At 60.4% G+C, this 23497-nt stretch overlaps 2 protein-coding genes across 2 annotated transcripts; one reads left to right on the top strand and one right to left on the bottom strand.

The window, feature by feature from the left end:
* The first annotated feature begins 2815 nt into the window (after positions 1-2815).
* On the top strand, positions 2816-14516 carry CCDC69 (coiled-coil domain containing 69). The gene is made up of 9 exons (XM_074604489.1): positions 2816-3954; positions 9027-9096; positions 9955-10130; positions 10372-10447; positions 10638-10711; positions 10945-11046; positions 11405-11524; positions 11771-11868; positions 12037-14516. The coding sequence occupies exons 1-9, from the start codon at positions 3907-3909 to the stop codon at positions 12203-12205; spliced, it is 933 nt and encodes a 310-aa protein (XP_074460590.1). The 5' UTR covers positions 2816-3906; the 3' UTR covers positions 12206-14516.
* LOC141750045 (cationic amino acid transporter 2-like) lies at positions 14516-21403 on the bottom strand. The gene is made up of 12 exons (XM_074604488.1): positions 21292-21403; positions 19701-20073; positions 19450-19605; positions 19026-19194; positions 18622-18758; positions 18015-18237; positions 17411-17547; positions 16916-17018; positions 16641-16783; positions 15818-15984; positions 15097-15205; positions 14516-14839 (listed from the first exon to the last, which is right to left on the bottom strand). The coding sequence occupies exons 1-12, from the start codon at positions 21298-21300 to the stop codon at positions 14685-14687; spliced, it is 1881 nt and encodes a 626-aa protein (XP_074460589.1). The 5' UTR covers positions 21301-21403; the 3' UTR covers positions 14516-14684.
* Between the last annotated feature and the right edge of the window lie 2094 nt (positions 21404-23497).

The raw sequence follows: 23497 nt of genomic DNA, 5'->3' as shown, positions 1-23497 counted from the left end.
TGCAGGCAGGGCGCGGAGCATGCAGGGGCCGTGACGGATGCTGCTGCCCACCCCGCGCCAGCAGCGACAACTGCATCCCTGATCCACTGGGGAGGCTTAAGGGCGAGGAATAAATAGCCCTGTTCCTTCCACCCGGGAGTGGGGCGGAAAGTTATCCCCCGGGATTAGTTTTCACTTTGAGGCCTTGGAGCAGCCGGGGGGACAGGGATGCGCGGGGAAAGGCACGGGCATGGCTGGAGCATCATATCTGGGGCCAGGAGGGAACCAAAGCCCCTCGCCTCGAGCCCCCAGCACCACGTGCTTTCCTGCTTCTCACAAGCAGCACGGGTGAAGTTTTCACTTCCCCATTCCCATCCTTCCCCCCTCCATTTTGCAGGGGGGAAAAAAAAAAAAAAGAGAATAAAGCACTGTGAGGACAGGTTAACCCACATCTTTTTGTGGGGGAAAACACAAGCAGGGGCAGGAATGACTTGAAAATCGCTCTTCTACCTGAAAGCAGAAGCGTGCGTGACCTAGATCCCCACCAAAGGAGTCTGCAATGGCTTTTTGCGCTCTGCCGCACGCAAGATCCTCTGCAGTTGAAACAGTTTCTGAGCAATCTCACCCATGCAAAGCCCGAGTCACGAGGTCTCAGCAGGTCTGGAGAAACATCTTCAATTTGCATCGAAGAAAAGCAGCCGGTGCAGAGGGGTGACAACGTTAATGACTTCGTTATGTCTCATTTTATAAATGCAAACAGATCGCAAATGATGCGCGGGGCCGAAGGGTGCGACCACAGACCATCCTCTCTCCACCGCCCGGGGCCACCAGCTCTGCTGGGACCCACCGGGCATCGCCACCGGCCAGCTCTTCACCCGAAAACCTTCCACGAAATCTTCTCCCCCATTTGTTGTGGTTTGTTGTTTGGTTTTTTTTTTTTTCCAGGCTGGCTTTCTGAAAAAAAGAAAGAAACAAAAAAAATAGGAATGAACACATCTGCGCTCACAGGACCACCTCGCTCACAGACTGCAGGGCCCAGATGGAAATGCCACACGCTGGCACCGACACCCCCTTGTACCCACCCCGTCCTGCCCAGACCTTACCAGCTGTAACTGGAGAGAGCCGAGACACTTTAACAGCTTGCATAAATACTTCTCTTATCCCTAAGCTTTGGCAAACACTTTAAATGACCATTGGTACAAATTAACTCGACGTTCGGCCAGCTGTTATCCCATTTACGGCAATTCAGCTGAGCATGAGATAAACCCTCCTAGGCTCGCTTTTTCCAGGCAAAACCCTTGAGATGTCTCCTGCCGCTGTCGTTCCTGGGGAGAGATCGCGATAACACCGAAAAAGATATTGGGGCAAACTTCAAAACAAGCCGAAGCTGCCCCAGGTGTGTCTGCCGCACACTGCCTCCGCTGTCCTGTCTTTACACGGGCAGAAATCCCCTCGCTGCCACCGTCCCTGTCATTTCCAGCCCTCTGCGAGCAGCTTCCAGCAGCCCCGCGTGCTCCAGAGATCCTGAGGCTCCTCTGGTTAGGGAAAGGGGGATGAGTTGTTGCAGGCAGGAGTCCCACCCCTACAATGCCACGGAAAGCCCCTGTTTTGCTCAAAAGCGGCTGGACAGAAAAGTTTCTGGCCGTTGAAGTGCTGCGCTGCAAAGGGAGCAAGTTATCGGTGTGTTGGGGCAGAGGAAGGTGAGGGCTGAGACGGGAGATCACTCCAGCGGGGACGCATCCCGTGCAGCCCACACTGGAAAGATTGGGGAAACCGAGAAAATGATAAAATCAAGCTAAAACAAGAGGCCTTTGGGGCAGCACGGGCAGGGCCTCTGGCAGGCAGCCTCGCAGGTGCGCCCGCGGGCTGAAGGAAGGATGTAACGTGGTCTGGTGCGGCCCCTTCTCCTAAAGTTAGCAATTTATAGATGCGCAGGGTCGTCGCTGCCACGGCGAGCGCGGCACGGCGGAGCCCGCGGCGGCAGCACGGGGTGCGGGGCTGGGGAGCGGGGCCCCGTCCCCGAGCCCATGGCTGGATGCCTCAGCCTGCTGTGACCAAATCCTCTGTTTTTCCTCCACCATTATTAGCAAAAGAAACCCTACCCAGAGCCCCGCTTTGTGGCCCAGTGCCCCCCCCCAGCAAAACCAGAAATTATCACAAGCGCATGTGCAAACTGCTGCAGCTTGGTGCCCGACGCGATGGCAGCTGGACAGGCTCCTCGGCAGCTGCCCACACAGTTGCTTCGGTTGGCTGCCACCGGCCCCAGCGATGCAAATCCAGCCTGGAAATACGCATGTGCTTTTGTGCTTGCCCCTGTACGCCTTCAAGTCACCAGAGTCTGGACCAGGATTTTTAATTAGCCCAGGAGAGGTGGAGACCAGCACCTTGCAGTGAGAGAGCCTTTTATCCCACAAAGGATCTACTCAGCCCCTATGAGTGCTCCCAGGCGGAGAAGGAGACCTGCCCCATGCATGAAGTGCTGGGGGAGATAAGAACAGAGACGCTCTCAGTGGTTTCTGGGCGGTGGGAGCTGATGCCTGGAAGCTGCCGTGACTCATGAAACTTCACCCAGGTTAAGCAGCACCTACCCAAGAGGACGCAGGCAACTGGTCCCACCAGTCCCGGGATACTTGGGGCAGCCACGGGCCTGCCCCCCACCCTCCTATCCAAGTGGCGTATCACAATTTCCCCAGTCCCAGGGCTACCAGGGCAGAAAAAAACCCACCTCCCAAGTCACACGTGATGGGGGCGACCATGCACCTCCGCTCCCTGGCTGGCCGGAGTGGCGGCAAAACGCCAGCGTGCTGGCAGCCCCTGAGCCGCGGGCTGCTTGGACTTCTCCCAGGGGATATTTGGGAAATGTCAGAATAGAAACTTGTTGACAAAAACTGGCAGTGTTTCCATATGGGCACAGCCTCGTGACCAGGTCGAAACACTCCTATTTCAGCAGTGCTGTGTGGCAACTGTTGACTTTTCAGGTCAGAATGTGTTTTCATTTAGAAATGTCTATTATTTCACGGCATTTAAAAAAAAAAAAATCATTAAAACCAAAACATTGGGAGGAACCTGCCTTTCCTCCCATTAATTTTTAGACAGGACACTTTCAAATCCCTACCTCTTCTGGACCCATTCCTGAAATGCACAATTTCCTCCCGGAAAAAGGCACCCTGGCTCCAGGCCCAACATTTGGGGTGTTTGGGATGCTCAAGAGGGGGGTTGCTAGGATGCAGCCCCCCCCCCCCAGGCAGTATGGACCACACCAAAAGCCCCCTCCAGCCAGCACAGCTACCCCCAGAGCAGAGCTGCTGCCAGAAGCAAACACCCCAAAACCACCCGCCTTTACACAACTACCCCAGCACGAGCTGAAACTTCGTGGGGTGAAGGCAACGGCCAGGATGAATCCTGCTTTTGCCCCTCACATCCCTTCTCCCAGGGGGCTGGGATAGGTTCAACCAGGGCAACCCCAGCCCCGGCGCAGGGGTCCTGCTCCCCTTTTCCCCGACCCAGGAGCATCCCCGCTGCAGGGAACCCCAGGGACAGAGCATTCCCGGGGTGAGGGGGGGTCCCATTCCCCTGCTTGGGACGAAGCATCCCGAGCCCAGGGCGGGGACACCCCAGGGTTGGAGGGGCCCCGGGGCCGGAGCACCCCCGCCGGGCGCCCAGGGCCAGCCCCGGGGGCGGGCAGGCTGCGGCCGGGGGCCCTGCCCGCGGCTCGGGGGTGCAGAGCACCCTCTCCCGGCGCTGCCTGCGAGCAGCTGCTGGGACTTTTTTTTTTTTTTTAATTATTTTTTTAATTTTTTGTTTTTTTTTTCCTGCCTGCCAGCCCCAGCTGGGGCGGCTCGTCCCGTCCCGTCCCGCCCGGTCCCGCCGGGCAGCCGAAGCCGCTCGCCGGGGGATGCCCCGGGGCTGAACGGGCTCCGGGGCTCCATGGGCTGCACCGGCAGCGCCCTGCGCTGCTGCCCCGCCGGCGGCAAGGTACAGGCTGCGGGGGGTCGCTGGGCTGGGCTTGGGCTGGGCTTGGCGTGGGGTGGGGGTTGGCGTGGGGTGGGGGTACGGGTGGGACCGGGGTACGCGTGGGGTCGGGGTACGCGTGGGACCGGGGTACGCGTGGGGTCGGGGTATGTGTGGGACCGGGGTACGCGTGGGACCCAGCGTGCGTCTTGTCGGGGTTTGCGTGGGGCTGGGGTGTGCATGGAGCCCCACTTGCAGTGCTGGGGAGGAGGTGTGCTGGGGGCACCCGGCGTGGGTTCCCCACCACTTTGCCCCCCCGGGAGCGGCGGTGGCTGTCCCCTTGCTGTCACCCCGTCAGCAGTGTGGCGGGGGAGCCGGCACCGGGCACGGCGGGAGCTGGCAGCCACCTGCCCTTGCTCCACCCTCCTGCACCCCTCCGGGCTGTCCCCCCACATCACGGGGAAGCCCGTACTAAAGGGGGTGCAGCGCCTGGGGTGACAACGCCTGTTGAAAATGCTGGTCCCATATAGGACAGCGATGGCTCCCCCCAGACCTCTGCCATCCTCCCACAGCATCCTCCCTTGTCCCAAAAGTTGTGTCCCCCACCTTGTGCCAGGTCCCCCCTTTGTGCTGAACGCGACACTTTTGCAGGGGAACACCCTGAGTCCCCAGCAGATCTCGGTGCGTTGCTCTGCGCTCTTCTGTGAGAAATTATCTGCTGCTAATTACTATTATTTTTTGACGTGCTCACGCTGCCTTAGTGCCCCGCCGTCGGCTTGAGGAGTTGTTGGTGAAGTTGGACGTGCTGTGCTGTACTGGTGTCGGCGGGTTGTGGTCGCCGGAGGGTGGCAGGGGCAGGAAGAGAGTCGGAATGGCCCCCTGCGGTACTGGCGTGTCCCCCGGCTCAAGGCAGCTGTGAGAGCTCGGCCGCCAGGGACCATGCGGCCAAAGCACAACCCGCTGCTGGGATGTGTGGGGGGAGCAGGCGGGGAGCTTGCACAGCCCCGGAGCCAGCAAGTGCCTTTATTTACAGCACTCGCAGGCTTGGCTGCTTCTCCGTATCATGGAAAAAAACCAAAACCCCGCTCTTCTCTGTGTCATAAGATCAGACACTTCTGGGCTGCTTGGTGACTCTGAGAGCTCCTAAGAAGGGGCATGGGACAGGGAGAAACAGCAGCCCAGAGGCCCCAGGTGTTGAGAGCCGCACATTTATCAAAATACGGAAATTTAAGTCAGTCATTTGCCCGCAGACGCCTCCCTTCCTGCACTTGCCCGCTCTCGGGGCCTTCTGCTCAGCCTCGCAGCGTTGCTCGCTGCGGTTTCTGCCCCATAAAACGGCCCTGCTGCTGTGACTAAGTTCCAAATTAATTCCGAAAGCAGCACTGAAAATCCCCTTTATGGCAAAAAGGGGTAAGGGCGGGCATCGAGCCGCTCCTGCCCCTGTTCTCGTGTCCCGGGTACCAAAAGGCGGGGTGGGAGACCTTCACCCTCCTGCTGCCGATGGGTGGATTTACAGGGCTGATCCCTTGGGGATGGGGGAGCCCCGGCAGCCCCGGGATGCACATCATGGGGCTGGGGGCTGTCATGGGGCTGGGGGCTGCAGAGGCTTTTGGGGCCGGTCCCAGCTTGGAGGTGACCTTGGGGAGCCCTTGCTGGGATGGATGGTGGGCGGACGGCATACCAGGCGCCGCTGCATGCCCCGGGGGAGGCGGCTTGGCAGCTTCATCCTTCGCAGCCCCGGGCTGCGGGGCGATAAGGAGGCACGGGCACAGGTGCCATGGCCAGAGCCCGTCCCCGAGCTCGGGCACCGTCCCCAGGGGTCCCTTCTCCTCCATCCCCATCCACCCACTCGTGGTCACCGCTCGCCCTTCGGTCGGGCTCCCAGCGTGAGAGAGGCCAAGATGCCTCCCCGAAAGATCAGGGCTGAGGCTTGGCCGCCTTCCAGGGCTGGGGTGAGTTTATTTTGGAGCTATAGGAACTATATGTAGCAGCCGGAGCCAGGGAAAGGTCAGGACGCAAAAGTCGGGGCTGTCAACGGCGTGAAGGGTTTGCGTACGCTCTGCGGCACGGGTCTGACTGTACGAGAGGTGATAGCCATCTTGTAACACAACCGTCGCCGGAGGAAAAACAGCAGCAGGGTCGAAGACAGGTCCCACGGACCTGTGCCAGCGTTGCTCTGGCAGCACCGAGCATCTGCTGTGGGTCCTGGGGAGGTTTTAGGGTCCCGGGCCAAATCCTGGCCCCCTTTTCCACAGCCACAAAGCAAAACCTCGTCCCCAGGAGCGCAGTCAGGATTTAAGCGCTTGTTTCCTGCCTCTTTGTGATTTCGTTCGCTGACGGTGTGGTGGTTTGATTGCCCAACGTACTTGTAAAACAGGAAAAGAGGAAGAAAAATACAGTTCAAAACCCCACCTCACGCTAAAGCTGGAGCAGGGGCTGCCCCTGCACGGGTGCTCCCCGCTGCTGGCGCCTTCCGCGATGCCTCAGGTTCTGCTGGAAATCCCGATTAATCCGTCTGTAAACAGTTTTTCTCCGGACCGTTAGAAACATTTAGTTCTAAGAACGTGAGGGCTTTTTTTTTTAATAGCAAGAAGGTATTTTTTGGCATCAGCCTCCTCGAAGCCGAAGCCAGAGGTTTCCGTGCTGAGCCCTTTCAGGATAAGCAGCGCTGCCGACGGCCTGCACCTGCGGGATGTTTCGGGATGCTTATTCCCTGGGCCAAAGCCGTTCCAGCTGGAGCAGCTCCCAACCTGCTCCTTGCACACACAGCTGATACCGGGACTGTCTTCCAGCTCTCCAAAATGTGCCGGGTGATTCCAGAGATGTGGGTGCCACGTGCTGCTCTGGAAGCGACAGCGGAAAGTGCCTCTATATTTCAGTTAGTTTTCAGCCACATTTTGCTTTTCACCCTGGTTTTGGCAGTGGAGCTCTCATCCCAAAGGAAAATTGAGTGTTTAGGAGTACAAATTAGCTCCAGACAGCTATTTTAATTGCTCCTAGAGGTAGGAAGGTTCATCGCTCGTAGCCTCAGGGCAGGTATTTAGATTTGTCTGCCGATGCTGGCATACTTCTCGCTCCCTTTAGCCATCTCTAAGCTCAGTGCAGTTGTCTCAAATCATCCTCCCCGAGCTGCCGAGGGACTCCAAGCCCCATCCCGCCGTGTCTGGGGCACGGGGGAGAAGTGACAGTGCCCTGGATCTGCCCTGGGGACATTGGCCATGCTGTGGGGCTGACCAGGGGTGACCAGCCCCGGGCTCTCTGTCCTTGAGCATCGCCTTCGCCAGCGAGCGGGACGCACGCAGCGGAGGTGGTTTGCTTTGGGCAGGTGAGGTTTGGGGGGGGGGGTCCCTCCTGGAGGAGGTGCCAGCATCCCGCTCCCAGCAAGGCGCGGATCATCCCAAACCCTTGGGGGCTGCGTGACCCCGTCGTGCCAGGATGGTGTCCCCCTTGCAAAGCCTTGGCTTTGTCGCGGTAAAAGCTGGAGGGGGGCTTTTGATGTTCCCGCGATGCCCTTGGGCTCCCAGAGCCCCGACTGTCTCATCCGCTAACCCCCCACCACACTGCAAAAGCCAGGGAGAGACACGGGATACATTAAACAGCACATTGGCATGAGATGGGCGCTGGGGACCCTTTGCAGGCAGGGCCACCGGGGCTCGGCGGCATCCCGGGCCACCCTGCGTTCGCAGGGCGAGCCGTGTGGGCATGGAGAACCAAACCCCACGAATCCCCACCGCCTGGTGCCTCCCGGCCCCACCGCCTGGGCCGCGTTCAACGCCGCGGCCGCTCACGCCATAGAAGGGAAGATAAAGCCGTGGCTTCCCCGAGGCTCGGAGTTTTCCTGCTGTCTCTCTCTCTCTGGCAACTGCGCTCCCCTCCAGCTTCAGAAGGGGGGCTGCCGGGGAGGCGGAGGCAGGGACGGACGCCTGTTTGCTTCGCCACGCTTTTTTCCCAAGCCAGGCTCCCTAATCCGGTCTGTATTTGGCCACGCTGCTGTGACAGCGGGGCCAAGCCGGGGTGCAGCCGGCACAGCGGGGTCCCCAGCACCCCGACAGGCTGGTTTCGTGAGGGACTGGTATTTTTAGGGGGGGCTTTGCCAGGGGCTGGAGAGCGGTGACATGTCTGCAGGTGGATTCCCTCTCCCACGGCTCATCCTTCCCCCTGCCCAGAAGCACAACGTGGTGATGGGCACCGGGGGCAAGATTTGCCCCGCACCGGGGAGGCAGAGCTGCTTGAGCTGGCGAGCTTTGCTTCTATCTTTCAGCAACAGATAAAAATATATCCATCTCTTCTTCTTTTTTTTTTTTTTTTTTAATTCCTCCCTCCCCAAGTGACTAAATTAAACGCACGCGGGGCTGGAAGGCGTCCCGCCGAGCTGTGTTGCTGAAGGCAGCTCCCGGCTCTGGGTTGTATCAGCCCCGCGGCAGCGGTGGGAGCGTGCGGGAGCGCGCGGGGCCGAGCAGCGCATTCCTGCGCTCCTGAGGTCATTGCTTGCGCCGCCGCCAGCCCTCGCCTGCTGCCAGCCCTGCACGGGGTCGGCATCGCCTCCGATTTAGAGTTATTTTTCATTTCTCACTCCTGCTCCGGCCCAGCTGTGTAAAGCACCGGCAGAGGGATGCGTTTGGGGTGGCAGGGACCGGGCTGGCCCTGAGCATTCCCGGGGCAGAGGGGACAGGGCAGGAGGTGGGTGGCAAGGAAGAGCCATAGCAGGAGCCCTGACAAATCCTGCCTGCTCTCCCCCACCAAATGTTTTGCTGACAGAGCCTATTTTGCACCCACCAGCACCGTGTCGGGGGCAGGGGGGTTGTGAGCATCCCTTGGGTATTTCCAGCCGGTGGCTGGCAATGCCACATGGCAAAGCAGCCGGGACACAGGGAAATGGCACGAGCTCGGGGCTGCCTGCCAGGCGACACGTGCGCACCCATGGGTGCTCGGGGCTGGCAGGGGGTCGGGGAGGGACCACGGCTCCTCGAGCACCCGTGTTTTCGCGGGGCTGAAGCGGGCTCAGCACAGGGTGCCTGGCTGCAGGGTGTCCTCTGCCTGCAGCCACCTGCCCCCCTTGTCCTCCCCCCGGCTCCAGCCCCCTCTCTCTCTGCCAGAGACAGCTAAAAGCCCAGCAGCAGCGGGGACCGGCTTCCCAGGAGCTCACGGCCTTGAAGACAGAGAACGGTGAGAAGAAAATGTGTGTCTCCCCCGCCCCCCCCGCTGTGCTTTCTCAGTGTGATATTAGGAAAGGAGTAGGACAGAGCCCAGGGCAGCCAAGGATGGGGACGATGGCTCCAGCCTCCACATGGCGCTGGTGCAGGCATCCCAGAGACGATGGCATCCCAGAGACGATGTCCTCGATGGCATCCCATCCTCTCAGTCAGACAGGTCGTCCCCAGGGCAGGAGGCCTAATGAGCCGTGTCATAGAATCATAGAATCTTCATGGTTGGAAAGGACCTTTGAGATCACCGAGTCCAACCATACACACACACACACAAAAAAAAGAAAAACCAAACCAAAAAACCACCCAACACCCTACAATCTCTGCCACTAGAGCATGCCCTGAAGTGCCACATCTAGACGTTTCTTAAACACCTCTAGGGCTGGTGACTCAACCCCCTCCCTGGGCAGGCTGTTCCAGTGCCTGACCACTCTTCCAGTAAAGTAATTCCTCCTAATATCTACTCTAAACCTCCCCTGCCGCAACTTCACGCCATTTCCTCTGGTCCTGTCATTATTCACCAGGGAGAAGAGTCCAACCCCCACCTCTCTACACCCTCCTTTCAGGTAGTTGTAGAGGGGGATGGGGTCTCCCCTCAGCCTCCTCTTCTCCAAGCTAAAGTGTCCTCCCTGAGCCTGCCAGCGCCATCCCAATTAGTGCTAATTTGCACCAGTGAGATGGGGGGAAGATATTTGTCCAGCAGGAAGAGGACAGGGGCTGAACCTAGGCCACCGCGCTGGCAGGTCGGCTGCCCAGGACATCCGAGCAGCCCGGTTAGCAGGACACGGCCGGCCCCATTTCAGACACATTTGCGTTGCAGCCAATGCCACCCTGTTGCCCGAGGATGGGAAGGAGAAGGCAGCTCTGCGAGAGGAGCGGACGGAGAGCGCGAGAGTCCTCCAAGGTCAGGAGGAGGAGGAGGAGGAGGAGGAGGAGCGGCTGCGGGATGCCAGCTGGGCAGGGACTGCCAGAATCGCCCAGGACGTTAACATCCAGGTCGGTCGAAAAGGCAGGTGCTGCTGCAGGACAGTAGCCAGGCAGGACTTTCCAGGCAGCCATCATGGACCTGGCACACGCTGGGCTGGGCTCTCCCGTTTTTGGGAGGAGGAAGGTGTTGGGAAGGGGTTAGGAAGCCCGGAACGGTATGGGTCTGGCAATGAGTCACGGAGGGTCTGGGAGGGCCAAAGCATCTCTTTATGCTGGGACAGGTAGGGTTTGTCACCTCCTTGCTTCCCAGGTGGAAAAGGGAAAAGACCTGGAGCTGGAGGAGCAGTTTGATGCCCTGAGGAGAGAGCACATGGAGACCCTGCAAGGTGCGTGCCGGGACAGCAGGGCTCCCCGAAGCCCCCCTGCCCGCTACCCCCCCACTGCCAGTGTCCCTCCAGCTTCATGCGGGGTCATGGGGATGCTGCCCCCCTGCTCCATGGCACCGTGGGGCTCAGGTGGGGCTCTGTGCCCTGGTGTCCCCGCGCTGGTGACGCTCAGCTCTTGTCCCCCATGCAGAGCTCCAGAGAGCGCATGAGCAGGAGAAGCTGCTGCTGGCAGAGTCCCACCACAGGTCCCAGGCGGCCTTACAGGTACCCGTGGAGAAATCCCTGGGAAAGGATGCTGGTGGAGGGCTAGAGGACCATCTGCTGGCTCCGCCATGGTGCCCTGAGCTCCTCAGCGGCCACCTCGGTCTCTGGTGTGCCCGGGGACCATGCAGGCTCCTCCAGACCTGGGGTTATCGGGGTGCCATAGCCCAGCAGTGCCCCTGCTCGGGAAGAAATCCTGGACACCTCCCATGCTGCTTCTTCCTCGTCTGCCCTAGGACACGATCCAGGCACTGAATTCCCAGCTGAAGTCCTTCCAGGAGAGGATGAAGCGGGTGGAGGAGTCGCTCTTGAGCACAGACTACAAGAAGCACATCCAGGTACAGGGACCCGTGGCCTCTGCAGAAGGGTGTCAGGGAGGGGAACCCGGGGTGCTGGCCCAAAGCCAGGGGTGCTTCTCTGATGGACCCTGGGAGGGTGGCTGGAGCCGGGGGAGGGCACAGGACAGCTGAAGGGGGGAGGAAAGCCCCATCCCTGTGAGGTGCACATGCTGCTGGGGTCTCTTGAACACAAGTGATGGGTGAAACGTGGTGCCTTGTGGGTACAATCCCATCCTGGCCCATGAAGGGCCCCAGCCGGCAGCACTGGCCCGCTGGGCTCATGTGTGGGGGGGTGAACCATGGCAGATGCCGCAAGTGCCCACCCCACTGCAGCTGCCATACCCCCTGTGTCCCGCAGGAGCATGGGAGCCCCAGCCCCTTCTGGGAGCAGGAGCTGGAGAGCCTGCACTTTGTCATCGAGATGAAGAACGAGCACATCCACGGCCTGGACAAGAAGCTGCTGAACCTGGAGACCGTGGTGGGTTGAAAGGGAGGGGTTGCAGGTGGGCTTTCTTCATCCCGTCTCTTCTTCCCACCTGAATCCTGTCCAGAATTGCAGCTGAAGCGGAGGTGGATGGAGCCTGGTTCCTCTCGGAGTGGGGAGGGGACATGAGTGCAATGCCACCATGCTCCGACCAAGCCAGCATTCCCCCCAAGATGGGGTGGGGGGGGTTCAGAGGCACTTTCTGGCTCCCTCCTCACCCTCGCCCCCCCCGGCTTCCAGGCGGAGAAGAACCTACTGCTGGAAGAGAAGGTGAAGACTCTCCAGCAGGAGAACGAGGACCTGCAAGTTCGCACCCAGAACCACTTGGTCATGGCGAGGTAAGTGGGTGGTCTGGGTGGCTGGTCTCACGGGTGGCATCTCCGATGGGGCGAGAGGTGGCAGCGGTGGGGGAGATACGTCACAGCACCGGGTGCCTTCTGGGGAGCGGAGGGGGCTGGCGGGCGCTTTGCCCGGTGGCTCCAGCAGCGTGTGCCGTTTTCCTGCAGGCAGCTCTCAGAGGAGCTCCTGGCCGCCCGCGGGGCGCTGGAGAAGGAGTCGCAGCTGCGGGACCAGGCTCGCCGCGAGAAGGAGGAGCTGCTCTACCGGGTGCTTAATGGGGGGGACGGGTCCCCCTTCCCCATCGCTGCCGGCGAGGTGTCCCTCATCGCCACGTAGCACGTCGCCGACCGGCACCGCGCGCTGCCGGGGGGGCTGTCGGGGCTTTCCTCTGGGTGCATGAGCCCAGGGCTGCTCTCACGAGTGCCCCCGCTGCTGGGACAGGCCCATGGGGTGGCCGAGCCCTTGGGGTGGCCCCGTCCAACCGGGGCGATGGAGCATTTCACAGGACACTTGCGCCTGCCTTTCCCTAGCCCATGTGGGGCTGCAGGGGAACCCTAGCCACCCCCACGCCCATGCCATCCCTGCACCCCTTCCTCTCCTGAGAGGCCTTTGGGGGTGTTTTGGGGGTAAAAGGGGTTGGCCAGGACACACAGACATGCATTGGGCTGGATCCCACCCAGCGCTTGGCTCTGAGCATAAGCAGCATCGGTGCTGCCCAGGGGCATAGAGGCCAGGAACACAAGGTGGTCACAAGGACAAGCACCGGGGGGATGAGGAGGGCGCTGGGGACACGGTGGTGTTAAGGTACCTTGCTCCCTGGGGAGCATCCCTAGGAAGTGCATGGCCAAGGCCAGGGCTAAGCCACGGAGGCTTTCACAGGGCAGGAGGGACGGGCGCAGACGGGTAAATCCACCACCTCTGGCGCTGCCCCTGCCAATGATCACGTCAGCCTGTCCCATTTTGGGGCTCGCCCTCCTCCTTAGGCTGCTCTGAGCGGATGCCACCGACTCCTGCCATTTCAAGGGAAAGCAGGGCTTCCCCTGCCCAGGACCTGCCTTTGCTCTCTGGGGAGGGGGCGCCAGGCAGGGCTCCCACCCAATGCCCTCCTCTCCCCATCGTCTCCTCCATCTTCAGCAAACGGCTCCCAGGGATTGCTCCTGCAGCCCAGGCGTGCCCCTGCTCACTGCCACATGGACACCAAGCCCTCCTCGTCCCCGCTGCCCATCAGCGGCACCAGCAGCTCCATCCTCTCCCCCAAAGCCGGGCAGAGGCTGCATGCCCGGAGGTGCACGTTCGGGGAGCAGAGCATCCCCCCCAAGGGGGAGCGGGCTGCCAGCAGGTCACATCCCTCCCTGCTCCCAGCCAGCACATCCCCCCGGGGGAAGATGCTGCCAACACGGCTGCGGGTCAGGGCTGGATGCACACAAGCACTTTCCACTGGGTGCACGAGTGTGGTGGGACAGTCACTGCCCCGGGGGCTGGCACTGGCCTGTCCCCTCCCCAGGGCTGTTAGCCGGGGTGTGTATGTATGTGTGTGTGTGTGCGCGCACCAGGCCAACTGGCTGTAACAATTACAAGCCTGTAAGGAGCAGCAGCCTCAAGAATTCCTTGTCAGTGGTTTGAGGGACATCTCACAGCAGGGCCACACGCTCCACACCTAGGGCAGAGGGAGGACGCGGAGGGGTGGGAGCAGGCACCACAAAGCCACAACAAGGGAGCTCCGCTGCCCGTCCCCCTTTTCCTGCTCCTTCCCTCGTTTCACTCATTTCAATGGGCTCCCAGCACAGGCAGGGCCACCGCAGCAGCCGCTTCCGTCCTTTGTGCTGATCCTTGTCGGGAAAACATCGGCTGAACGAGGTGGCCAGGAAGGCAACAGAGAGGCAGGGTCCAGCTCCCACCCAAGCACCTCCATGGGGTGCCCAATGGGTCAGACCAGTGTCCTCCCAGAGCACCCACTGCTCCATGCATCCCCACGGCTCTGGGAAGGGCTGATAGGGCAGCCTCCGGCTTTGCACAGCAACCTCAGGGATGTGGGGAGTGGGGGGACGACGACATGCCAAGTGCTGTAGCAGCAAAGCAGGGATCACAGGGCAGGTTTCTACCCCAGTAACTCCTGTCTAGCCGTAGTTGAAGGGAACAGGATGGCTGGGCAAAGGGAGATGAGGCTGGCAGGGTCGGGCATCCCGTTCTGGGCACCTGGCACTGCATCCCACACACCCCCTCCCCACAAAGGCAGATCCTGCGTGGGACCTGGAGGAATGTGCCCAGCCCTTGGACAGAGGAGGAGGGCTGGGAACCGAGGAGGAGGAATAAATGAGTCCAGAAAAAAAACAACGACTTGCCCACAGTAAGGAGGAAAAAGCCTGGCACAGGCAGTGCCTTGGGGGTCACAGGGGGACAAGGCAGATGAGCCCTGCCCACCTCAGGGTGCCGAGGCAGCGTGAGAAGCCCCCACTCTGCTCCGCCAGGAGCAGCTGAGGGACAGAGCGGGCAAAGGGACAGGGGGAAGTTGGGGAGCTGCAGGGAGAGGTTTTGAAGGCGAAAAAAAAAAAAAGCCAAACCAGCACCACAACCCACTAACGACAGCAAAGCCACTTGTCTGCTTTATCCTCTCCAAACAAAGCTCCTCCAGCAGGGGTTTGCCATTAGGAGTGAGGTTGCTCAGGGAGATTCACCAGACCCAGGAGAAAACCACTCCTGGGGCTCGTGTCAGGGCTGTGCCCCTCCGGAGGATGGGACCTTCAGCCCATGGGGCCCCTTTGCCCTCGGGCACAGGGAGGAGGGAGCCAGGCGCTCGGGGACCAGCCTGTCTCCTTTATTGCCCCGCAGCAGGTGGGCACTGTGCCGTCCCGCAGGGCTCCAGGGCCACCTCCCTGCCCGTGCTGCCCGGTGGCTCCCAGGGCGCTGCTTCTTCAGGCCGGCGGCTCTCAGCACTGTGCCGGATCCCGTAGCCAAAGTAAATGAGGAAACCTGGGAATGGGCAGAAGAGATTGGGGCTGAGGGGTGTCCTCTCTCTTCCCTCCCAGCCACAAAGTTCCCACTCCTTTGGGGCCACGCATCAGAGGATGGCGTGCTCCTGCCACCCTTTGGCATTAAAGTTCAGCATCTCCTCCATCCGCCCGCCACCGCTCTGCAGCCAGCATTCATGCTGCAGGCTCTCGAACCACCTATGCTTCACCCAAAGAGGTTGATGCCAGCTCTGGGACCTCAAGGGTGGCCGGGCTTACCGGTGGCCATCCAGAGCAGGTACCGCAGCCACGCAGCTGCGCTGAGCCGGGCCATCAGGATGCTGTTGATGGTGATGCTGAGGAGCGGCAAGAAGGGCAGGCAGGGAACCTGCAGGGACCAAGCACAAGGTAATGGGATCATGCCTTTGCCCAGAGGCACTGGCTGCCTCACGGGCAGGAGTTTTACAGCCTGCTTGGACTCTTTGCTGCCCAGCCATCGGGCTGTGAGGCTCAGAGACCTGAGCTGGAACCACAGCCTGTGCTGGAGAGGGATGCTTGTGGAGGGTGGTTTGGTTGACAGGTTCTGCACCAGGGCAGGAGGTCCTGCAGGATTTAAGGGGGAGGCAGTAAACCACTAGCAAAACCAGTCCAAGGTGGCAGAACTGGGTTTCTTTTTACTGAAGAGCGGCTCTGTTTCATGCAGTGGGCACTGGGCTCAGTTGGGTCTGCAGGAGGTGCCCCTTTGGCCTGTGAGATGTGGGGGGAAGAACCAGGCAGCCCTCACAGTCCCTACAGAAAACGCCTTAAGCCACCCAATGCCTCCAACAGCGCTATGTTCAACAGGGGTGCAGCAAAGGTTTGCCTGAGCTGAAGCAGAGGGAACACCCCCCAATGCAACATAGCAGCCCCTTTCCCCATGGGGCTGCAGCACTTGCCTCCTCTCCATCCCCAAGGTCCTTCTCCCTGGGGACGGTCCCCGAGAGCCAGGCCGTGTGCTCACCATGAAGGATGCTCTCTCCCGGCTCTGCGGCTGCCTCCAGATGAGCAGAGCTGCCACCAGGATCCCCAGGAGAGGCAGAGCCAGCACAGCAATGCACCAGGCGCCCCCAGCCCGGAGGCAGGGCAGCCCGGTGGTGCTCCCCCAGCTCAGGGCACAGACCAGGGCGGCTGCAGAGGGACCACAGCAGCACATCAGGGCAACGCTTCCCTGGGATGAACCCATCCCTCTCCTGGGGTGCAGCATCCATCCATCCACCCTGCCATGGCAGGAGGGACAGAAGAAAGCCAGGAGACAGGGTTGGGTGGCTCATGAGGGTTGGGAGTGTAATGATAGGACACGGAGCAGGGAGCAGGGTAGATTTAGATTGGATAGCAGGAGGAAATTCTTTACTGTGAGGGAGGTGAGGCACTGGAAGAGGTTGCCCAGAGAAGCTGTGCCTGCCCCATCCCTGGAGGTGTTCCAAGGCCAGGCTGGATGAGGCTTTGAGCAGCCTGGGCTGGTGGGAGGTGTCATGGCAGGGGGGTTGGAAATAGATGATCTTTAAGGTCCCTTCCAACCCAAACCATTCTGTGATCATGGTGGGTTTAGCTTTTCTCCCGAGCCAGCCTGGGAAGCAGAGGGAGCAGGAGGTTTCCCAAGGTCCCAGTGGGGCAGTCAGCTGTGTGGCAGTCAGGAGAGGGCAGGAGGGAGCCAGGCAGGCCCTGCCTGCATCCCACTGACGGCTGGTTTCCAGCAAGCAGGAACCTGCCAGCCCATGCTGCGATGTCCCCCGTGTCCCCCACGCCAGCTCCTCATAAAGCCCACCCATCGCTCCCAGGCATACCTACAGCTGTCAGAGCCCAGGCCACCGTGGTGGAGGAACGTGGGGTGGGACGCAGGGGTGGCTGGACAAGATGGTCCCACCAGAGCTGCACTGCTGGGACCTTTCCCACAGGAGCGTCCTGAGCACTGGGTTCAGGTTGATACCTGAGGAGCAGATAGTGGATATTAAGACACATGGAAAGTGCACCTGCAGTGCACCAAGGCCAGTGCCTCGCCCCGGCCATGACCAACACCAGAAGTTGGCCGAGCCCCATCCCCTGTCCCCAGCAGCCTCACCTCAGCAGCAGCACACAGCCAGCCACCAGCGAGTAGCCCAGCAGCGTGCCGATGGACATCATGTCAACCAGGGCTTTCAGGTCGAAAAGGAGAGCCAGGAGAGCTGCCGGGGACGAGAAGCCCTTTCAGCCTCCCAGCAGAGCTGGCAAGACTGCTGCTGTGCCCATCGCAGCCGTGCTCTCCCTCTGCCCCCCTGGGTCCCCCTGACACCCACTGCAGCAGGACTCAAGCACTCGATGACCTGGTGGTGCTTCGGTCACTGGTGCAAAGCATCCTGCCACCTCCTCCCTGGCAGCTCGGAGAGGCTTGAACTGGTGTCCGGGACAGCATCAAGGCCAAATGATCTCTCTCCCAATAGTGAGGAGATCTCCCTCTGGGCAAGGAGATACTGCTCAAACAGCTACTGGCAAGCTAGGAGGTCTGTGTTGTCCTGCTGAAAGAGGACATCCACCAAACCCTGCTCAAGGTTAAGGGGTAACTCAATCGCTCACCCACCTGCCACTATTCCAGACACCAGCGTTGCCACCACCGGGCACTGACGGCGACTAACTTTAGCCAGAGGTTTGAAGAGGAGCCCATCTCGAGCCATAGCGTACAGGATCCGTGGCATGGGGAACATGGAGCCCAGGAGGCTGCAGAGAGGGGAGGAAATGGGGGAGAAGAGGGCAGGCATCCAGGAGGTGCCCATCCTGCCTTTTGCTCCTCCTTGGGTGCCAAGGGAGTTCCTGTTCATCCGTACGGTCCATGACCTTCTGAAAACCATGCTGACACGGCCAGCACCTCCCTCACCATCAGACAAGGGACAGTATTGGGGAAGCAATGTCCGCAGGTCACCAGGAGCCCTGTGCACACCAGCCTGCTCCTGCGGTCACGGTGTCACCAAATACCCAACCACTTCCTCCAATTTGGGCTAAAACCAGCACATCAAGGTGTTTGGTTGCTCTCTGTGATCAGGAGGGGTCAGGCTGGGAGCAAGAGGGTTTGTGAGGGAAGGCTGAGGGATTTTGGCCAAGCAGGGCAGTCAGAAGGAAGGGGTTGGGGATCGCTCCTGGATGGGTTCTAGCTCCAGAGCTGCCATCAGAGCACTCGCTCCCCTCACCTGGTCGTCAGGGCACACAGCGACCCCACAGCCACAGCATGCTTTGCACTGCTCCAGCCAACGTATTCAAAAGCCACTGGGAGCGGGCTCATGGTGTCTAGGAGGTAGTAGGGCATCATCAGGGTGAGGGCAGCAGACACCCCGAAGTACGCCAGGAAGCAGATGAGGAGGGAGAGGATGATGCCCATGGGGATGGACCTCTGCGGGTCCCTCACTTCTTCCCCTGGGGGAGACAAGCTCAGCTGTAAAAACAGACGGTCATTCAATGCGCATGGCATGCTAAGGGCCCAGATCAGGCTGGAGAGCATATCCCGTATCTCCCCATGAGAGGGGACACAGAGGTCTTCTAGCAAGGACCACTAGACCTCCTGGGCTCCAGGGTTATGGGGATGGGGACTGTCTCTGCTTTGGGATTAGCCCAGTCGTGCCACATGAACCCTCACAGTTCCTCCTCTGAGCACAGAGGGCAGGAGAGAGTGACTGCCGGCAACGCGCCCATTCCCAGCCCACCCCCACACCAGCTCCCAGGGCTGCGGAGAGAACCCCTGCCATGGTCCCCCCACCTGCAGGGAAGGGTCCCACTGGCATCTCTCCCCACCTCACTTACCCGTGGTAGCGATGCAGTCAAACCCAACAAAGGCATAGAAACAGGCAGAAGCCCCAGCCAAGGTCCCAGTGAAACCATAGGGCATGAAGCCTCCCACCCCAAAGGCACTGGTCATGTTGTTGGCCACAGACTGGTTCCTGGGAGGAGGAGGAAGAGTCAGGCAGAGCAGAGGGGTCTGCGCAATGGGGTCCCAGGATGGGGACAGGCTGAACAGCCCACCCCACCCACTCACGCACGCACACCTCCAGCATCAGGCCAGCGGGGCTTAGGACTTTGGCTCTTCGATGCCAACAGGGCAGGGAGAAATGGGGGAAAGCAGGATTTCCTGGGGTAAAGCATTAGGTTGACCCAGCCATTTCCATCCCCATGAACGCAGCACGGGGAGAGAGAGGAGCCCCTCGTACCCAGCCTCGTGGGCAGCTGCCCGTGGCAGATCATCCTCCCTGAGCTTCCAGTTGCTCAGGTCGCCTTTGATGAAGCCGCTCACTGTCACGAAGAGCAGGACAAGCACATTGAGAGCTGTGAAAGCTTTGTTGACCGTGGTGGACTCCTTCACTCCAAAGGAAAGAAGCCCTGGGGTTGAAAAGAGGAAAAACTGGCCAAGCCTCCTGGATGACACCAGGCCCAGGGTAGACATTACTGGGGATGGTGGAAAACAGGGGACAGTGGTAGAGTCAGGAACATCTGCAGGTTTCTCTTGTATTCCCCATTCTTTGCTCAGGGCAATGGCAAAGCCTCAGAGGGGGTTAGCACCATCCTGAAGAGCCCATGGTGGGGTGAGGACCTCATCCTACCTGATGGAGGGTGGCACAGGGGGAGGCATCCTACCTGCCAGCAGGACCACCAGCCCAGCGGCAAAGGCATCTGGGTGCTCCGCCAGCCCCACAGAGCTCATGGCTGTGTAAGCACCCAAAAACCTCCCCATCTTCTTGTCGAGGAGCTGGTCAAAGGTAGCGCTCCAGGCCCGGGCAACGCTGGCAGTACCTGGGGAGAGGTGGCAGCTGGGGCAGCACTGGTGACCCTGCAGGGTCTGGGAATGACACCCAGCAAAGCAAGGAGGGATCAGAAGGGCCTTATACCAATGACATAGGACAGCAGCAGATTCCACCCAGCGATGAACGCCCACAGCTCGCCCACCGTCACATAGCTGTAGAGATAGGCGGACCCAGCCAGGGGCACACGGGCCCCAAATTCGGCATAGCACAGCCCTGCCAGAGCAGACACCATGGCCGCAATCAGGAAAGAAAGGACGATGCTCGGGCCAGAGCTGCTCTTAGCCACTTCCCCTGCCAGGACGTAGACACCAGCCCCCAGCGTGCTGCCCACTCCCAAGGCGACCAGGTCCACGGTGGAGAGACAGCGGCGAAGGCTGGAGCTCTCCGAGCCGGCTGGGACTCGCTTTCTGCGGGAAAGCGTCTTCAAAACAGAGAGCAGGGAGTCCCAGCTTGGCATCTGCGGGAGAGGAGAGCAGCAGGCTTCAGGATGCTTCTGCCCCTCGGGCACCACCCTGGAGACGTGACCCAAACCCAGCCTGAACGTTCTCCTTGCAGGTCCCACCCCCCACGCAGTGCTTTCCACACTCCCTGAGCGCTGCTTGTTTTCTGCCCCTGCCAGAAAAGCAGCTCGTTTTGCAGAAAGATGGGGCTCAAGTAGCTGCTTTCTTCTCTCATCCCTGCTGAGAAAAGGGGCATTGCATGACTGGGGTTTACTGGGCTCTGCCTGATTCATGCTAGGGTGACAGGGGACACCTGCTTGTCACCCTGCCAGCCCAGAAAGTCCTGTTGCTCCAGCAGGGGATGCAGGATCCCCAGCATCCTCCCAGCTTTGACACTGAAACTGAAATGCAGAAACTGCAGAGACTGACAAACAGCTGAGTTTTGGACCAGCACTGGGCAAGATAAGGATGGATGGGAGATGCTCCGCTCCTGGAGCGGCCATCTGCCTCGCAGCGCACCTGGAAAGACCCATCTGCTCAGCTGAAGGTGCTCCCGCAGCACCTGTAACTGTGCATCAGAGGCACAGCTGGGACAGGGACCAGGTCCCCAGGGCCCTCAGCTTGCACAGTAATGCTGAGGCTTGCTCAGGTCATCGATGGGGATGTCAGCCTGGCAGAAAACCCAAATTGTGTGACACTTGCGGGATCCATGTGCCTTCCCCCATCCTGCCCATCCTTCCCCGGGAGTTCCCTGCACTGGGGAAGAGGGGCTGCATGCCTCCACATCTGCACAGTGCTCCCAGCACCTCTGTGCTGCCCAACAGCCAGGCAGAGCCCATGCTGCATGCTTCAGATCCCATAATCTGCTAATTACGGAGCCAGGGACCCAGCTGGAAACCCTGCCCACCGGCATGTCCCAGCAGCAGCGAGGATCATGGGGCCATGCGGTCCCTGCTGCAGTGTGGAGCCCAGAGGGGACAAGGACCACCCTGGGGCAGTGCCCAGCACCCCAACCCATGGGATGGGGCACTGTGAACTGTGCAGGGAGCCCCAGCCTCTGGGGACAGCTATCATGTCCCCTGGGGGCTGGAAAGCCACCGCCCGAGGCTGGGCGAGATGGGGCTGCCTTCTCGCCACCCCCCTCCCAGCAGCACCCACCTGCTGCACAGCGCCAGTCCCACCCAGGGCATCTCGCCCTGATAATTTTCCCCTTTTCTGCAAAACAAACTACTTACTCCAGCCATCCTTTGGGCAAACGGCTCCAGCTGCGAGCTGATGGGCGGGGGGGGCAAGCACTGGGCAGCCCCAGTTACAGTCTCCCCTTAAATCCCTTTTGGGAGCGCCCTGGCCCTCCCCCCCTCAACCACCGCTCTGGGCTGCACAATGGGAAATCTATGCAGAAATATTTTTCCCACAACGCCTTCCAAATCATACACACGAGCCTGCAATGCTAATAGGCTCAGGGGCATTATGGAGGGGGTTTAATTAACATTTCAAAGTTGTGCAGGTGGAAGGGGGAGCCCTTTCCCTCCTCCCTGCTCCCTGACACCAGAAGCCCCCATCCCAATCTGTGGAGCAGATTTTGGAGGAAATCCAAAGAGGGGCAGAAGCACGGCCAGGTCAGGATGCAGTGACGTCCCCAGGCTGAGCTGTCCCTAGGAAGCACAGAGGGAGGTGAGCAGGTCCAAGGACTGACTGCAGCAAGGCAGAGGAGCACAGACCCAGCTCCCAGAAGCAGAGCCCTGAGGCTGCCTGCACTGCCCCAGTATTTGGGCACCGAGACCCCAGTTTCTGCCCACACCTTGTCCCAGCCCCATTGCATAGAGACAACATCCTTAGAAGAAAAAGGACCCACTCAGCCCCAGCAGAGCCCACAGCAGCACCGTCCATCACTGGCCCACCCAGCCTTGCCCTGGGACCAAGGCTAGGGCTGCAGCCCTCAGCCCAAACAACGCCTGCCCCATCCAACCCCCAGACTCCCCAGCTCCTGCCCCAGTTAGGGGGCTGCAAGAAGATGCCAGTACTCCTCAAAAAGGAATTAAATAGACACCAGGAACAAGCCTGATACACTACCTCCCCCCTAGGGCACAGCCTACAGAGACTGAGCAGCAGAGGGTGAATAGAGGCTGAGGTGGGTCCAGGGCTGGGCTTAAATGGGGCCGGGGGCTGTGTGGGTGGGGGTCCCAGGTGAGGCTGCTCAGGGCCAGGAAGGCATATAAGCGCCCTCAGGCCCCAGCTGTTCTGTAAGGCTGCTCATAGCAGGGAGAGGATGGGGTGGGGGGGGGGGGGCAGGCAGTGGCTACTTGTAGTGTGACCTGTCTGGTCTTCAGCATACTGGGAGAAGACAACGATGACCAAGTCTGGGCTCTGAGGAGAGTCTAAGAGCCGCTATTTTTGGAGGGAGGATCTAACTTTGATCATGTTATAGGCAGCATGCAGGCTGAGCCTGATTATGGTGTTTAGGGACAAAATTAACTTAGCTTGTGCATAAGCTATGATGTAGTTCAGCACATCCTCCAGCCTTCCGGTGCTGTGAGAAATTGTAAGGAGCAGAGGAAGAGGAGGATATCAGCAATGCAGGAACAAAGCAAGGAAGGATCTAGAGCACCTCAAGTGTGGGTGTGTGCTCTCACCATAAGGTTATTCTGCCCCAGTGCACCCTATGAGGTGCTGGGGCAGGGGGGCTCAGCACACCGTGGCACAGCCAGGGGCAGCGGGAGGAGAGGCAGGGCTGCTGTCCTGCGCTGTAGCGCAGGGTGAACAAAGCCGTGCTTGTCACCCACGCAGTCTCACATGAACGCGGTCTCTAGACACCAACGCCAGCCCAAGGGAACATTGCTCCAAGGGAACAACAGGGTAGGAAGGAGCAGCCTGTGAGGGCCGTCTCCTCCCAGGGTGCCTCCGGTCTCCCGGGGTGGGGAACGGGACACAACACAGCCATGTTGGCTGCAAGCCAGCCATCAGGTATGTCACACCTAGCCTGGGGGTCCCTGCTGCCCAGGGCCACTGTCTCTCAGGACAGGCAGTTCTGGAGAGATGCTCCAGCCAGCGGGTACCACCAGGGCTTGGATGCCTGAAGGGTTACGTGCCAGCAGCATTCAACATCTCAAGGGGGCCCTTGGTTTTACCTGTTCCTGCTGATGTCAGCATGTCCACAGCTCCCGGGGTGTCCCACCGGCTCCCCCAGCCCTGCTGGGGCAAAGGGTGATGGTAAAGAGGGAGGGGGGGTTAACCTGGGGAAGGGAATGGCCTCGGGGTGCTGCAGGCAGCGGTGCAGCCTTCCAGGAGCACCTCAGCCCGCACCTCCTCCCACTGCTGTGCTGCAACATCTTCTCATCCCTCTCTGCGCACCAGGAGGGGAGGTTGGTGGGGACAGCGAGCTGCCTGTGCCAGCTCGGCTCCTGCCCCACGGATAGTCCTTGCAGAGCCCTGGTCAGCACC

This window comes from Larus michahellis, chromosome 11, assembly GCF_964199755.1.
Source record: "Larus michahellis chromosome 11, bLarMic1.1, whole genome shotgun sequence".
NCBI classification, from domain to species: Eukaryota; Metazoa; Chordata; class Aves; order Charadriiformes; family Laridae; genus Larus; species Larus michahellis.
Note: the sequence above shows the minus strand (reverse complement) of the source record. Positions and strands in the feature narration are given on the sequence as shown.